The sequence below is a fragment of the Mustela lutreola genome, chromosome 1, assembly GCF_030435805.1.
Source record: "Mustela lutreola isolate mMusLut2 chromosome 1, mMusLut2.pri, whole genome shotgun sequence".
Lineage (NCBI taxonomy): Eukaryota > Metazoa > Chordata > Mammalia > Carnivora > Mustelidae > Mustela > Mustela lutreola.
Genome location: NC_081290.1, coordinates 275,992,029 through 276,008,107, shown reverse-complemented (window position 1 = coordinate 276,008,107; position 16,079 = coordinate 275,992,029). Strand labels below are relative to the sequence as shown.

The following is a 16,079-nucleotide window of genomic DNA, read 5'->3' as shown; positions in this document are numbered from 1 at the left end:
TCCCTTCATTAAGGGGTTCTAGAACTCTAAGCTGCCTCAGTTCACAGATTAACTGAGGGACAATGGCTCTGATTTTATGATTCAAGTTAGATTTTGTGACAAGTTAAACTAGTCATTTAACCTAGAACTTTTCTGCTTATAAGGATAAGTCAGAATGCAGCATTTCTCCTCTATTTCACTTCTGGGAATACCATGTTCAACTTGCCACTGCCATTCCTTTAAATCAGTAAGGCTATTCTGTTTGTCGCTTTGAGTCTGCCATCCTATGGGGCAACCTAGGGTGAGGTGAACACATCTACTGGGGCTCTGCCACTCCAGAGTGAATGTTTCCTATGCAAATAGAAATGTAGCAACACATATCCCAAACAGGAAAGTTCTCATACAGGAGGTGCAAAGAGAGATGGAAAGAAGCCCTCTAAGTTTAGGAAACTTAATACACCTGTATTAAATACTTTCAGTTAAGAAAACATTACTTAGGATATAAAGGCTTAAACTAAACAATCAATAAGATTGTTTTTGTAGGTGAGTATATATAAAGATTTGACTTTGACAAGTTTCTCTCTTTATAAGTGTAGGGGCAGCATTTATGAGAACTTCTATTTGTTAATGAAAAGTAAGATCTGAATTAAGAAATATTTTTAGAAAATTGCTTTCTATTTGGAAATGACTAACAAATTTTAAAAAAACTCTCCAACTATTCCATGAAGTATTTTTAGATGTTACTAAGCTACTCCTAAGTTTTAAAAAATGGGAAAAAACAGAAATATTGATGATGAGAATATGAAATAATAAAATATGTGTGATTCCACTCACACACTCTTAATTGGAAAATTGAACCTAAATGAGACAGCTAGGAAAGAATAGCAAAGTAGACTAATAAATAGAGCAAATGTTTTATTTCTTTTTTTTTTTTTACATGTTTTCATTTAAATTCTAGCTAGATAACATATATGTAAAACTAGTTTCAGGAAAAGGATTTAGTGATGCATAACTTACATATAACACACGTGCCCTCCTTAATTCCATCTCCCATCTAGCTCATCCCCTTTCCAGCTCCCTCCCTCACACCTTGAGTTGGGTTCTCTGTAGTTAGCTATAGTTCTGGTTTACTTTCTTCCCTCTTTCTCTCTCTCTTTTTTCCTTCCTCTATGTTCATCTGCTTTGTTCCTTAAATTCCACATGGGAATGAAATCATAGGGTATTTGTCTTTCTTAACTGACTTAACTCACTTAGCTACTATAATCTAGCTCCATTTGTGTTGTTACAAATTGCAAGATTTCATTCTTTTTTATGGCTGAATAATATTTGTGTGTGTGTGTGTGTGTGTGTGTGTGTGTGTGTGTGTGTGTGTTATACCACATGTTCTTTATCCATTGATCAGTGGAAGGAGATTTGGGTTCTTTCTATAGTTTGGCTACTACAGATAATGCTGCTATGTACATCAGGGTACATGTGCCCTTTAAATCTATATTTTTCAATTCTTAGGCTGAATATCTAGTAGTACAATTGTTGGGTCATAGGGTAGTTCTATTTTTTTTTTTTTTTTTTTTTTTTACTTTTTGAGGAACCTATTTTAAGGGAAAAATAAACTAGAAAATTTAAAAAACTAACTACTATTTAAATAGAACATTCTATATCTTGTTTCACGTGCATCTTTTCATTGAGTTAAAAAATGCTTTTGACCGTTTCTTATGTAAAATATTTATTCACTTAGGGAATATTTATTGGGCAACAATTTGTTTCAGACAATATTTCAAATATATGTGTCTGGAAAATAGATCAGATAATAAATCAAATATAAATTAAGTGTATATTGTATGAAAGAGTGACAAGTGCAATGGCTATATTCAAGAAAGAATATGAGGATAGTCAATGGAAATAAATTGTAATTATTGTAATGTAGTCAATGAAATCCTCACTAAGAAAAGGCATTTTAAAAAAGGAGTCATGAATGGCAGCTGAGTAAACAGTCCAAATAGAAGAAAAGAAATGAAGAAAAATTGGGGGTGGTGGAGTATATAATGTTGTAGGAGATTATCTGTATTTGTGTAGTTAAGGTATTATTTAAACCCAACAATCCCATTTTAGAGAAATATCCCTACATTGTGTTCTATGTTTTAAGGAGATCATCCTATTGGAAACAAAGGGATTTAACACTTAAAAATAATAACACATAAAAATAATAATAATGGTGGGGCAGCTGGGTGGCTCAGTCAGTTAAGCATCTGCCTTCCATTTAGTTCATGATCCCAGGGTCCTGAGATTGAGCCCCACGCTTCTCCCTCTCCTTCCCACTTGTGCTTTCTCTTGCTATCTCTTTTTCTTTCTCTCAAATAAATAAAATCTTTTTAAAAAATGGTGATAATGAAAGGAAGGAGGGAGGGATGAAAAACCAAAACCATTTACAATTAATTAACTTTGAAGGACACATGTCCTTGCAATGAAAATGAGGTCTGTTGGAAGCAGGACTAAACACAAGTATAATCAGGATGCTTCTCTGTACCTCAGTTCTTGGGTCTGGGCACTGAGGACTGGTGGCATCTCTAATTGCATCTCAAGGTGGTAATGGTCAAAAGAAAGCAGAGCAAAAGCTGAGTCTGTAACGGGTTATGAGGAAAACTCACCAAGATGGGCTGAGGATTAGCTTAGCTTCTACCAGTTGGCTGTGTCTTACTCTCCAAATTGTGTCTGTCTATCATTCTTGAGTTTAAGTATAATCTTGATATATTCTAATGCCTAGTATCTGTATTTTGGGAGGAAGTAAAAATGGATTCAACGTCCATGTTCTCAATGAAATAAGAAAAAGAGGAGAGATGCACCCTCACAAGCAGGGTGGTAATGACACCCGAGATTTGAATATATTATCTGTGGCTCCTGCTACCACTGCACAGATTAAAGGATAGAGCAGAATGCTTTCATGAGGAGACAGATATAAGAGACTCTAGGGAAATGGATTGGGATTCTGTGAGCTGGAGTTTTGCTATCAGTTAGGTGGTATTTGCTCAAGATAGTCAGATATAATTATAAAATTATTAAGAACTGCAACAATGGGAGATAATCAAGTTTGATGTATATTTAGGGTGAAAATTAATACTATGCATTTTAAAGTAAAGATCACATGTAAATGTAACTCTGCATGTATAAATATACTTATATATGATAAATATGGGTGTATATGTAAATATATTTATATATAGATATATGCAGTATATCTATCTATCTATCTATCTATCTACAAGTGTCCACATTATACTTTCAGAACACAGAGTCACAGAGAGGAATGGCCACATAGATATAGAAAGAAAAGACTGCAATTAAAAAAAAAAAAAAAAAAAAAAAAGACTTCCCCTTGCAAGTGAAAGGGAGAGGCCTCAAAAGAAATTCACTCTGCCTTCACCTTCAGAATTATAGACTTTATAACAATGATAAATAAATTTCTTTTGTCAAGCCAGTACTCTGTGGCACTTTGTTAGGGCAATCTGAGCAAAATAATACAATCACTATCATTTTAATATTAAGACAATAAATATTATTCTTACCTTTTCTTAATTTTGTGGTCAGTGTGAACAATATACTTTATTTAGGTAACCAAATTTTACCAAACATTTTTTTCATTGCCTCTTTTACATCTTTGTTCCTTAAACTATAGATGATGGGATTCAGCATGGGAATCACAATTGTGTAAAAGATCGACACGATCATGTCATGGTCCAGAGTGTAGCTGGAACTCGGTCTCACATACATGAAGAGGATGGTTCCATGATACACTGACACTCCGGTTAAGTGAGAACCACATGTAGAAAAGACTTTCCGCCTCCCCTCAGCAGAATGCATCCTCAGAATGGCCAACAGAATGAAACCATAGGAGATCAGAACAATCATGATAGTGACTATCTCAATAGCGCCCACAAAGTAGAAGAGCAACAGCTGGTTGGTGTGGGTGTCAGAACAAGAAATGGCAAGTAGTGGAGGGATGTCACAAAAGACGTGTCTAATTTCATTGGATGCACAGAAGGACAGGCTGAATGTGGCCACCGTGTGTACAGAAGCATGCAAAATGCCACCAACATAGGAAGCAACGATGAGTGGCACGTAGACTCTGGGTGACATGCTCACGGAATAGAGGAGAGGGTTGTAGATTGCCACATAGCGATCATAAGCCATGGCAGCCAAGAGGAAGCATTCTGTGGTCCCAAAAGTAACAAAGAGAAGCATCTGGGCTGCACATCCAAGGTAGGAAATGGCTTTATTCTCTGCTAGGAAATTGACCAGCATTTTTGGGGTGACAACTGAGGAATAGCAGGCATCCAGGAATGATAACACACTCAGAAAATAGTACATGGGATTGTGGAGGCGAGAATCCCCAATGACCAATATAACCAGTCCCAAATTTCCTATCAGAGTGAAAAGATAGATTGCTAGAAATAGAAAAAACAGGAAGATCTGCATCTCAAAATCATCTGTGAAGCCCATCAATATAAACATGGTTACCTCAGTCACGTTTTTCATCTGACTCCTGTGTAAATCTAAATCTGATGGAAATCCTGGCATTTTAATGTTTATAGGTCTTAAAGGTAGTTTTTTTTTTTTTTAATTTAGTAGAACACACCTTATGCATCCTTATGTTTGTTTCTTATAAAAGTATGTTGAAATCCTTGGCAGTGAAGGAATATGCAGTGATGGGCTTGGAAGTTGGGTTCAAGTGAATGCATTACCCTGTATAAATAAATTAAAGAAATTATGTTATTAAGTTGTTGGTTAAATTTGTCATGTTAAAAGTTATGCCAATAAATGATTTGATTTCCAGTTAGTTTCTGTCAAAATTCTCCCACTTGGTTTCACATTCCATCACCTCAAAATCCTCAAAGATGAATGACTATAGGAATGAAAAAAAAACCCTGAAAGTAATATAATAAAAATTACATACCTGAGTACTAGCCCTAGATTTTGTACAACACATGTGAGATTCCTTTTGTGTGTGTGTGCACAATTGTTAAAATGGGAGCAACCATATCTGTATCACAAAATTGGGATGCATTTAAATCAGAAAAATAATGTGAAACTATTTAATTTTGAAATATTCCCAAATGAGTACAATATGGGATGTTAGACTTAATTTCAGCTTGTCATATGGGGTGGCCCTTTCTGACCATCCTTATACACTTTGGTATCAGGCACCTTAAAAATACATCCATGTCATTGCATTGTACATCGGCATATCAGTAAAGTGACACTATGTTTATTTACATCACCCCTGAAGTTTTTGTCCATAATAATTTTCTTATAATTTTTAATTTCTCTGATTTTATCTGTAGTGCAAGAAGGTAGCTTGTAGATGAAGGCATTAAAGGTAATCAAAATCATGTCCCAACAGAGCAATTATCTACTTCACTCCAGGGAACTAGAGGGATGAAAGACAAAAAACATGGAGTTTACTTCTTCCAAAATGCACTTCAAAAAGGCTTTTGCCAACTCATATTTAAGGAAATTAAACTTGATTGTGGTTTTTTTTTCCAGCTAATTTCAGTTTAAGAAATAAGGCCTAGATAGAAAAAAATGCGGACCATCAATGTTAACAAAATAGATCGATCTGGATGATTAAAATTGTCAATTTTTCATCTGTAATGCAGTTAGAAAACATAAAGTAAGGTACATGCATGAGAACAATGTTATAAATGCTAAGCTGGAGAAGGGAAGCTATGATAGCAGCAAAAACACATGATATTAACCACTAATACTAAACTAATACTAAAGGTTAGAAATTTTGTGTACATTATCTTAGATAAGCTACATAGCTACCTGCACAGTAAATAATTCAGCATCCTTTTATAGATGAGAAAACTGAGAAACATCCAAGCCTGTAACCTGCCCAAGGTCATATAGTCAGGAGCAAAGCGAGATGCAAGACCAGGTTTGTCTGTTCCATACGTTAAACTATTTTCCCTTGACCATGTTGCAAATTCATTGTGATAGGCCATAATTCTGGAAGTGTTATCTCCTAGAAATGATACAAAATAACATCTTCATGTCTTTGAAGTATTTTATAAAGCTATCACGTTAAGCAGACCATGATTAAAAAAAAAACAAAAAAACAAAACAAAACTGAAGTGACTTCTTGTTCAAGCAGCTGACCAGCAAAACAAATTTAAAATCAATGTATATCCTTCCATTTGAAAACAAAAACAAAAAATTATGATCCCAAAATGGTATATATTTATTGGTTGGTTGATAGTTGATTTTCTCCATATTTAACAGTTCTCCTAAATTTGTAATATAATCCCTTACTTCTACTACCTTATTCCAACTATTATCTTTCATCAAGAAAATGACATGACATGTCTAAACTACAACCTATTGACCTAAATATGTAGGTAGTCTTTCTTATGATCTCAGCTGTTATCTGGACTTCCTTTATGCAATTTTAATTCAACTCTAAATTAACTAGAAATTTCTGCCTCAGATTTAAATATTAAAACATAAAAACTAACCAGAGATTCAAGGTTATGACTTCTGAAATATTTTGTAAGTCATAAGAAACTCTTTCCTCTTACCTGTGGAAATGAACTGCTTACTCAGTTAAGTTGCCTGTGAACACTAAGTATTTGGGCTTTTATACCAAGTTCTCAAGCTCTTTTTGAAGTCCACAGGGATGCTTCAAGTAGAAAATACACTAATTATCTTCTGGAACAGAAAAGTCACATAATTTCATGTTTGTTTGTTTTTTTTAATATTAAATTAATGGTTCTAGAACAATGAACTACAAGGTAAAATGATTACATGAATACCCTTTGGCCTCTGCTATAAAATAATCCTTAGTGCAGAAAGAATGGCATGGAGATGGAAAATAAATCTAATGCTACAGGACATAATCTTGACTCAAACACTAAATAGCTTTGTGCCATGGGGTTTATGACTTAAATTCTCTAAAATTCACTTCTTTCTTCCTGAGAGTATAACCCATTTACTTGTCTCAAAATTATCATTTAATATTTATTTATTTGACTTGTTTTAACTTATTTTTCATTTAACTTTTAAAGTGCTGTACTTCTTAGTGGCATGAGAGATATATTTAAGCTCACTGAGAGTTTACCAGGGAGAAAGGATATGCATACATAACAGGAAGTACTGAAAGCAGAAAGTTTACTGATGGGACAGTAGACAGATAACTTTAATATTCTATGTAATAAAACAGAATATTAGAGATCTGGCAGAGATAAAGGTCAAACTTTCTGTGTTGATCAGGGTCTTGCGAACCTTATATAGTCATCTATAAACTAGTTCCTGGTTATGTACTTAAATAAATTATTCAAAAATTTGTTGAAAATACATGAATGCCTAAGCTCAACACCTAGGGAGTCTAAGTTAATACATAGGGAATGTTGGTCATAGAATTTGAATTTATGAAAGAAGAAAGGAAAGAAAGAAAGAAAGAAGAAAGTTAGTTGACATGGATAGAGCTGAATTGTAAATAAAGGATGTATTAATTAAATGTAATCCTAAGTGATCTATATATGCAATGCAGTCCTAGTTAAAACTAAGAAAAAATGCAGAAATTCACAAGGGAATTCTAGAATTCTACAATAGAGAATATTTTATCACCCGTAACATGATTGTTGTTACACAGATGTATATGTTTATTGACATCCATGTAACTGGCACATATAAATGGTAGATATTCTGTATTTATATCCAAAAAAGCAATAACCCCAACTTAAAAAAAATGAACTATTACCACAGGTTAGCCTTTGTTTCATCCTATGGTTATCCTTGCTGGGAAAATAGTGACTGAAAGATATAAGAGGCTCTTTGGGTTCTGGCCATGTTCTATTTCCTGGGCTTGTTTACAGGGGTATGTTTAATTAAAAAATTCATCAAGCTGGGATGCCTGGGTTGTTCAGTAAGTTGGGTGTCTGATTCTTGATTTTTGGCTCAGATCATGATCACATGATCCCTCCCTTGCTGAAACTCCCCTTCCTAGTGTATTTGACCTATCCAGTTGACAAGCTTCTCAGTATTTTCTTTTTCTAGGTGAAGGGCTATCCTTTTCAAAGGGAGAATATGCTGCATGTTTCTGAGATCTTTTTCAGACTCTGACAGATCCTTCCTGACAGTGATGAAGGATGGGTAAAAGCAAGGACTATCCAAAAAATTTAAATAAAAATAAAAATTCTACCTGGCATCTCAATAGACATAGGTTTACAAATGTTAAATATTTCTATTTTGGTCCTAGTTGTGTGTGTGTGTGTGTGTGTGTGTGTGTGTGTGTGTGTGAATTGCATCTGTATATATTTGTTTTTCAATCAATCAATAGATATTTTTATTTAATCTGAATAAATGCTAGAGTAGCATCTAGGATTCACAAAGCTACATGATTTACCAAGTCCCACAGAGCTTTAAACTTTTAATGTCTCCTCCACATTTCTATGGGATTTTTGGACTTTTCCTTTTACCTTGAAGAATAATCTTCCAAGAAGCTCAAAATGTATACCTATAGATGGATATATTAAAACCACATATTTTATAATTTGAACGGAGTAAAGGTGTAAGACATTTGGTTGACTCTAATAAAATGGCTCCTATTGCCAAAAGGAGGAAACCAGTTCTCAGAGAAGTTAGTTCTAACCAAGTATCAGAGCTATTATATAAAAGTATGTCTCTGAGCTAAAGATTTCTTATCTAGCGTCAATGTATACATATTTAAATCATTATTTTAAACCAGGAATCGAATAACTATTTATTTTATAAAACATTAACATGGTACATTATTCCAGACCTCTTACTTTTTCATTACTGAGTAAATTCTTGTGTTGTTATTTTTCACCAAAGATAATTGGGGCATATTCCTGTATGGGCATCTCCCGTGGGGTTTATAAACAGCCAAGTAAGTGGATATAAGTGATCTAAATGAACCTTATTCATAATGTACCTAAACCTGCCTTTGCTATTCTGTGGGTAAGAGAAATTTTCAGATAATTTGCTGCATATTTGAGATGTGAAACCTAAGACAACAAAGTTAAATATACTATGAAATCCCCCATACTAAAGCCTCGTTGCCTATTCCATAGGTGAATAGAATGCATTCATTACAAACTAGATTTATGAAGAGTCTGTCTAAGAAATGGAAAACAACACTTCCTGGAATAAAACAAAGGTAATGGAAAATAAGGAATTTCTGTTTGTAAAAGTAATAAGAAGGCTCCAAGCATATTTGTGTGTTCATTTTCCTCATATCAGAAGACAGACCAGCTCAAAGTGAAAATAAGATAAAACTTATAGATAAAGAGTCAAAAAACATTTGACTTATTCACCGCTCAGGGGGCTTATATGTTGATATAATAAGGAAAATAGTAATTTTTTAAAGATTATTTTGATAGCCACTTCTGATTGCTCCTTATGTTCATGTTTCTCTAGTCTTAATGACTTAAAAATACTCAAATACATAAAAAATCGTGTTTTTTTTTTTAAATTTCAGGGGAGGTGCTGGGGAGGGAAGTCAATTGCAGAATGAAGCTATGGTATAGTAAGAATCAATGAAGAAAAGTGAAAAGTGCATGCTCTCTGAGGGAGACCTGGGATTGAATTTTGCCATAATTCTGCAGATGAGTAGCTTGTAACAATTTTACAGAATTTCTGACAGGTTTAGAATTCTGGTGTGAATTGCAATGTTGTGTTCACTGATATACTATCTTGTGTTTATATGTTATAAGAAAAATTATACTTACCTGTTCATTTTGTGTTTTAATGTGATTTAAAAGGAAAATAGCTAATAGAATTCATTGGTAAATTAAACATTTGATCTCATAGTGTTAAAAATGACATAAGTTGAGCCAGTGAATAAAAATTCAAATCTTCCATTTAATTCTGCAGTGAGTGCCATCAACCTTAGACCCACCATCTTGTCACTGTCTTCTGATCAGCTGCTTGGAAATTATGCATTACCATAAAATAAATATGAGATGGAGTTCACTTTCCTTGACTTGCACAACTGCTCACTTTTGTCATATTAATATGAATTATGAATTTATTAATATCTTCAAGTTTGTTCCATAAGGTACCAACATGAAGAATGTCACTGAAGTCACCATATTTATACTGAAGGGCTTCACAGAGAAGCCTGAGCTACAGATAATCTTGTTCTTCTTGTTTCTAGCAATCTATCTCTTTACTATGATGGGAAACTTACTTTTAGTTTTATTGGTCATTGGGGATTGCCGGCTCCACAACCCCATGTACTATTTTCTGAGTGTGTTATCATCTGTGGATGCCTGTTTTTCCTCAGTAATTACCCCAAATATGTTAGTAGATTTTATGTCAAAGAATAACGTCATTTCAGTCCCTGGATGTGCAGCCCAGATGCTTCTTGCTGTTACTTTTGGGACCACAGAATGCTTCCTCTTGGCTGCCATGGCTTATGACCGCTACGTGGCAATCTACAACCCTCTCCTCTATTCTGTGATCATGTCACCCAGAGTCTACGTGCCACTCATAGTTGCTTCCTACGTTGGTGGCATTTTGAATGCTTCTGTACACACGGTGGCCACATTCAGCCTGTCCTTCTGTGCATCCAATGAAATTAGACACGTCTTTTGTGACATCCCTCCACTACTTGCCATTTCTTGTTCTGACACCCACACCAACCAGCTGTTGCTCTTCTACTTTGTGGGCACTATTGAGATAGTCACTATCATGATTGTTCTGATCTCTTATGGTTTCATTCTGTTGGCCATTCTGAGGATGCATTCTGCTGAGGGGAGGCGGAAAGTCTTTTCTACATGTGGTTCTCACCTAACTGGAGTGACAATTTATTATGGAACCATCCTTTTCATGTATATGAGACCAAGTTCCAGCTATGCTTTGGACCATGACATGATCGTGTCGATCTTTTACACAATTGTGATTCCCATGCTGAATCCCATCATCTACAGTTTAAGGAACAAAGATGTAAAAGAGGCAATGAAAAGAGTGTTTCAAAAAATTGGTTTATTAATTAATGATATTTTTCACACTAAACCATTAAATTGAATCAATGAAGCATGAAGTACATTGTGTCCAGTTAAAGAAGTTGTGATAAAAATATTTTGTTTCTGTTTATTAGTGTCTTTCTAGTCTTCTTATTTGAAAAATAAAGATCATAAATAAAGGTTATTTATGTTCTATATGTTATATATATGTAACAGCACCATGCATCTAGTACATAGTGCTATTTCTTCTATAGACAAGATTCATAGGTTCAGGATTCAAAAGATTCCAATGGAAGTAGAACCACTCACTGTATCACCCAGTGACCCGCACACATAATTTTGCTTCCTGTTCCTATAATCTTGCAGCTTCAGGAACGAAGATTAAAAGAGGTAATGAAAAATAATTTAAAGAGAAATTATTTCATAAATTAAGGACATTATTATCTTTAAGTAAAACCAAAAAGTTTATCCCTGCTTTTAAGAGCCTTGGTACATGAAATGAAAGAATACACTGATTTTTTTTTTTTTTTTCACTTTGCCAACTGCATCATTTGGCTTTCAGAGTATAATTTAGGGAGTACTGAAAATCTTCTTTAAGTCATTAGCAGAAACAAGAGAGAGAGGAATACATTTAAAATGGTTTCCACCAGATTTGCTAATTTATTCCTTTTACTGAAACACATAGAGTTGTCAGGTTTTGAGCATGGATGATAAATAAGATGAAGACAAAATAAAAAGCAAAAAAAAAAAAAAAGAGAGAGAGAGAGAGAGAGAGAGGAAGAAAGGAAGGCAGGAAGGCAGGAAGGAAGGAAGGAGATTAGTTTTACCATTTATAGCTATGCTGATTCTGAGATTCCATTACATTTTCAAGATGCAGAACTAGAATCCCAATAAATATTGTACTGATACATGTGTTGTTATCTAGAAAGGAGATATTTGAAATTACAGCACTGGATGAGACTTAAAACAGTATATAAGTAGGTGAAGGGTTTAAGAGTACACTTATCTTGGGGTGCCTGGGTGGCTCAGTGGCGTAAGCCTCTGCCTTCGGCTCAGGTCATGATCTCAGGGTCCTGGGATCAAGCCCCACATTGGGCTATCTAATCAGTAGGGAACCTACTACCTGTCCCTCACCACCGCTTGCTTCTCTGCCTACTTGTGATCTCTCTCTGCCAAATAAATAAACTCTTTAAAAAAAAAAAAGATTCACATTAAGACAAAAAAGAGTACACTTATCTTGACAAGCACTGAGTAATATATGTAACTGCTGAATTACTCTATGGTACACCTAAAGTTAAAACAACACTATGTTAGAGGCACTGTAATTACAATTTTAAATAAAAAATACATGTATAAAATTTCCACTTTCATTTAAGATGTAGAGAGCTGCAATAATGTTTTTTAAAAATCCAGATAATCTACAAATTTTAACTTTTCATAACTCTGTCAAAGAGCAGAGTTTGAAAACACCAAAATAATCTGAATTACTTGGGGAGACAAGCTCCTCCAGGGAGAGAGGAGATAAATTAATTGTTTTCACCTTCAGCAAAAGGTGGGAGAAAGATGTGGCCACCGTGCAAGAAGGTAGAAAGAAATTAGCTAAATTAAGCATACATTCATATATATATATATGTGTGTGTATACATATATATGTGTGTGTGTGTATATGTATATACATATACACACATTTAACATATACATACATATATTTTACATACATACACACATAACATATGTTAAATCCAGTAATTTTGGCTGTTGGGAAGAGCAGAGAAGCCTAGAAAGTGGATTTACCTTCACTCTAAGTGTTCTCTGCTGTTCCCAGCCAAGAATAGTAAGAATAGCTCATAAGAATAGTAATAAAAGCAGCTTTTCAAAAACAGGTATTCCCAGAGATTTAAATTACTAGGTTAAAAGGTCTAGTCGTCAGGGCACCTGAGTGGCTCAAGTGGTTAATGATCTGACTCTCAATTTCGGCTCAGGTCACGATCTCAGGGTTGTGAGAACCAGCCCACAACCAGCTCCACACTCAGCACCAAGCTGCTTGAGATCCTCTCCCTATCCTTCTGCTTCTCCCCATGTTCATCTTTCTTCTTTCTAAAATAAATAATCTTAAAAAAATAAGATCTTTGGAGAGAGTAAACAATATATACGTGAGTCTATATTTCGTCAACAGACAGAAACCACAAAGAAGTGTCCAATGATGGACATTCAACACACACCCAGACTCTCTCAGTATTAGAGACAAGCAATTCCTTCATCAGGTCATCAGTAGATCAAAAAAAATGAGGAAAAAAATCGGAAAACTTGATGATAAACAATAGGAATTAAGCAAACGATGAGAAAAAAATGAGAAAAATGTATATAACAATTGTGACATAATATCAAACAGTCTAATATACAGAACAAAAAATAGAGAAGGAATTAATCAGAAGAAATGTTTGAAAATATAATGGCCAAGACTTCTAAAATTAACGAAAGGAAATATCAAACCATGAGTCAAAAAAGTAGACCCTAGAAAGGAAAAGTACAAAAAGCAAACAAATCAACCAATGAAACACACCTAGACTCATTAGTATCACTGATTAATAATAAAGATAAATAGAAAATTATGAAAGCACTCAGAGGAACATGCATGTCACATACAGAAGAGAAAATATAAGGATATAGCAGATGCCATAAGAAATGACTCACACCAAATATAATGAAGAAATAAGTGTCTGCCTTCTTTAGCTCAGGTCATTATCCCAAGGTCTTGGAATAGAGCCCCGCCTTGGCCTCCCTGCTCAGCAGGGAGGCTACTTCTCCCTCTCCCTACTTGTGCTCTCTCTCTATCTCTCTGTCAACTAAATAAATAAAATCTTTTAAAAGATGTATAAACAAAATAGACTTTTTCAGGAAATAAATATACACACACTGAAATAATTTATATCAAGCAAACTTGTGCTTCAACAATTATCCAGCCAAAAGAAGTATAACAGAAGAAATTATGTGTCTACACAAAGAAATGAATAAAACTAAAAATATCTAAAATAAAGATAAATGTAACATATATTGGATATTTAATTATAATTTCTTTAAAGAGTAAATGAAGTAAAACTATGTTGATGCATTAATTATTGGATATACGACAAAAATAGAATAAAAAATAGAGAAAAATTGGCTCTAAGCTTCTGACATTAAAAGTTATGTTGTATGTTATTCTAGGTTAACTGTATTATATTAAATATACATATTAAAATTCCCATGGCCACCATTGAAAAGAGAGAAGATACTCATTACCAATATCAGGAATGAAAAAAGGGCTGTCACTCGGTCCCCAGAAATATTAAAAGGATAGTAATAGAATATTACAAAGAACTCTTTATTAATAATTTTGAAAATTAAATGAAATGTACAATTGCTTAAAGGTGATCTTATCAGAGGAAATGGGTGACCTGAATAGTCCTATGTCTTTTAAGTAAATTGAAGTACTCCTTAGAAGTCTGTATGAAAAAAAAAACAAATCAGGGAATTGTTTCCCCAAAATGAAAACCTCCCCTTTCTCTCAGGCTGCAATGGGTAGAGTATTAGGTGACCCCTCTTTAATAATGCTGAAGAGGACCAGATCTGGGGACACCAATGCAACAATATAGAAGAAACCTTGGAGGCATCCAGAGACCCTAGCCCCCTAAACTCTGCAACATTGTTACAACAGAGGGTACTTGTTTCTTCTTTGTTGAGACACTGTTTCTGAATCCTTTGTTAGACACCATACTCTGTGCCTTGACTATTGCAGGTTCTTTCTCCCAAAACAATTCCATAGTCAGATAAATTGTTCTTTCTTCTTTCAGATTCACTCTTTCTGTAAGTAGGACTGTGCCTGCATATTTGAGAAAATTTAGCTAGTCAAAATCACGTGGTCTTCCATTAGCAATTTTAGCGTATCAGAAACATGCACGTTTTAACACCCCTGGTGTTTTATTTAATGCTCTTTTACTATGATGATGAATTCTCTGTTTTCACCTCTGATAATAGTGGTATTCTCAGCCAGAGTGATGTTGAAGAATGTTGAGTTCCAGCGTGAATTTTTTTTTTAACATGGAGTGGCCATGAACCAGTTAATCTCTTTGTGCTCCAGGTTTACTGTCTGCAAAATTCTCCCTTCAGAAACATTTATTAAGGCAGTATTCTGGGTGATGGGATACAACACTATACACAGTAAGTAAAAATCCTGGCTTATGATATAGGGGTAGTAGGAGAGGAATACAAGTAACAAAGGATACAAGCTAAATATATAAAATGGTGGTTGGGGTGCCTGAGTGGCTCAGTTGGTTAAGAGTCTGACCCTTGAACTCAGCTCATGTCTTGATCTCAGGGTCGTGAGTTCAAGTCCCACATTGGGCTCCACGCTAGGCATGGTGCATATATATATATATATGTGTGTGTGTGTACACACACACATACACACACACACATATATATAATGACAAATATATATATTTATTAGCTGGAGAGATACTGTTATTGGAAACAAATGAAGCACAGAAAAGGGCAAGAAGGAGGTAAAATTTTAAATCAGGTGGTAAGGGATATTCTTATTAAGAAAGAAATATCGCATTTGCATTTGAAAAAAGTTTTAATACACATTTGCTTATGAAAAGGAAGTTTCAGGATCAAGAGATGAAAGGGATAATTCTAGGCACTTTGAGACTAATGTGCACAGGGAGAGCTAGGAGTGCATACATTTTTTTTTTTAAGATTTTAAAGATTTATTTATTTTGGAGAGAGAGCAAGCACAAGCAGGGGGAGGAGCAGAGGGAAAGGGGTAAAGAGATAGAGAAGAAGTAGACACTTTGTTGAGCACAGAGCCTGATGTGGGGCTCCATCCCACAACCCTGAGATCATGATCTGAGCTGAAATTAAGAGTTGGATGCTTAAAGGTGCCCCAGGAGGACATGTTATTGAAACAAAGTAAATATGATGAACAATATGATGTTCAACAATACTATGACCAGGAATGAGTTATTGGATTTGTAGAAGTGATATGATCCAATTTACTGTTTTACCACTCTAGCTTTTATACTGAGATTAGATTCAAGAGAGCTAAGGTCAGGGGCTGCAGCTGTGCTTCTGAAA

At 34.6% G+C, this 16,079-nt stretch overlaps 2 protein-coding genes across 2 annotated transcripts; one reads left to right on the top strand and one right to left on the bottom strand.

Annotated features, from left to right (window-relative positions):
• Positions 1-3,576: 3,576 nt before the first annotated feature.
• LOC131810235 (olfactory receptor 5T1-like) lies at positions 3,577-4,551 on the bottom strand. Its single transcript, XM_059137963.1, has one exon. The coding sequence runs from the start codon at positions 4,549-4,551 to the stop codon at positions 3,577-3,579; it is 975 nt and encodes a 324-aa protein (XP_058993946.1).
• Positions 4,552-10,015: 5,464 nt separating this feature from the next.
• LOC131822624 (olfactory receptor 5T2-like) lies at positions 10,016-10,991 on the top strand. Its single transcript, XM_059158910.1, is given in 2 exon segments — positions 10,016-10,966; positions 10,969-10,991. Coding segments are annotated over 2 exon segments (930 nt in total). The 5' UTR covers positions 10,016-10,059.
• Positions 10,992-16,079: the final 5,088 nt, after the last annotated feature.

Excerpts from the sequence above, each read along its gene's own strand:
- LOC131810235 (XM_059137963.1), bottom strand. The coding sequence starts at position 4,551 with ATGCCAGGATTTCCATCAGATTTAGATTTACACAGGAGTCAGATGAAA.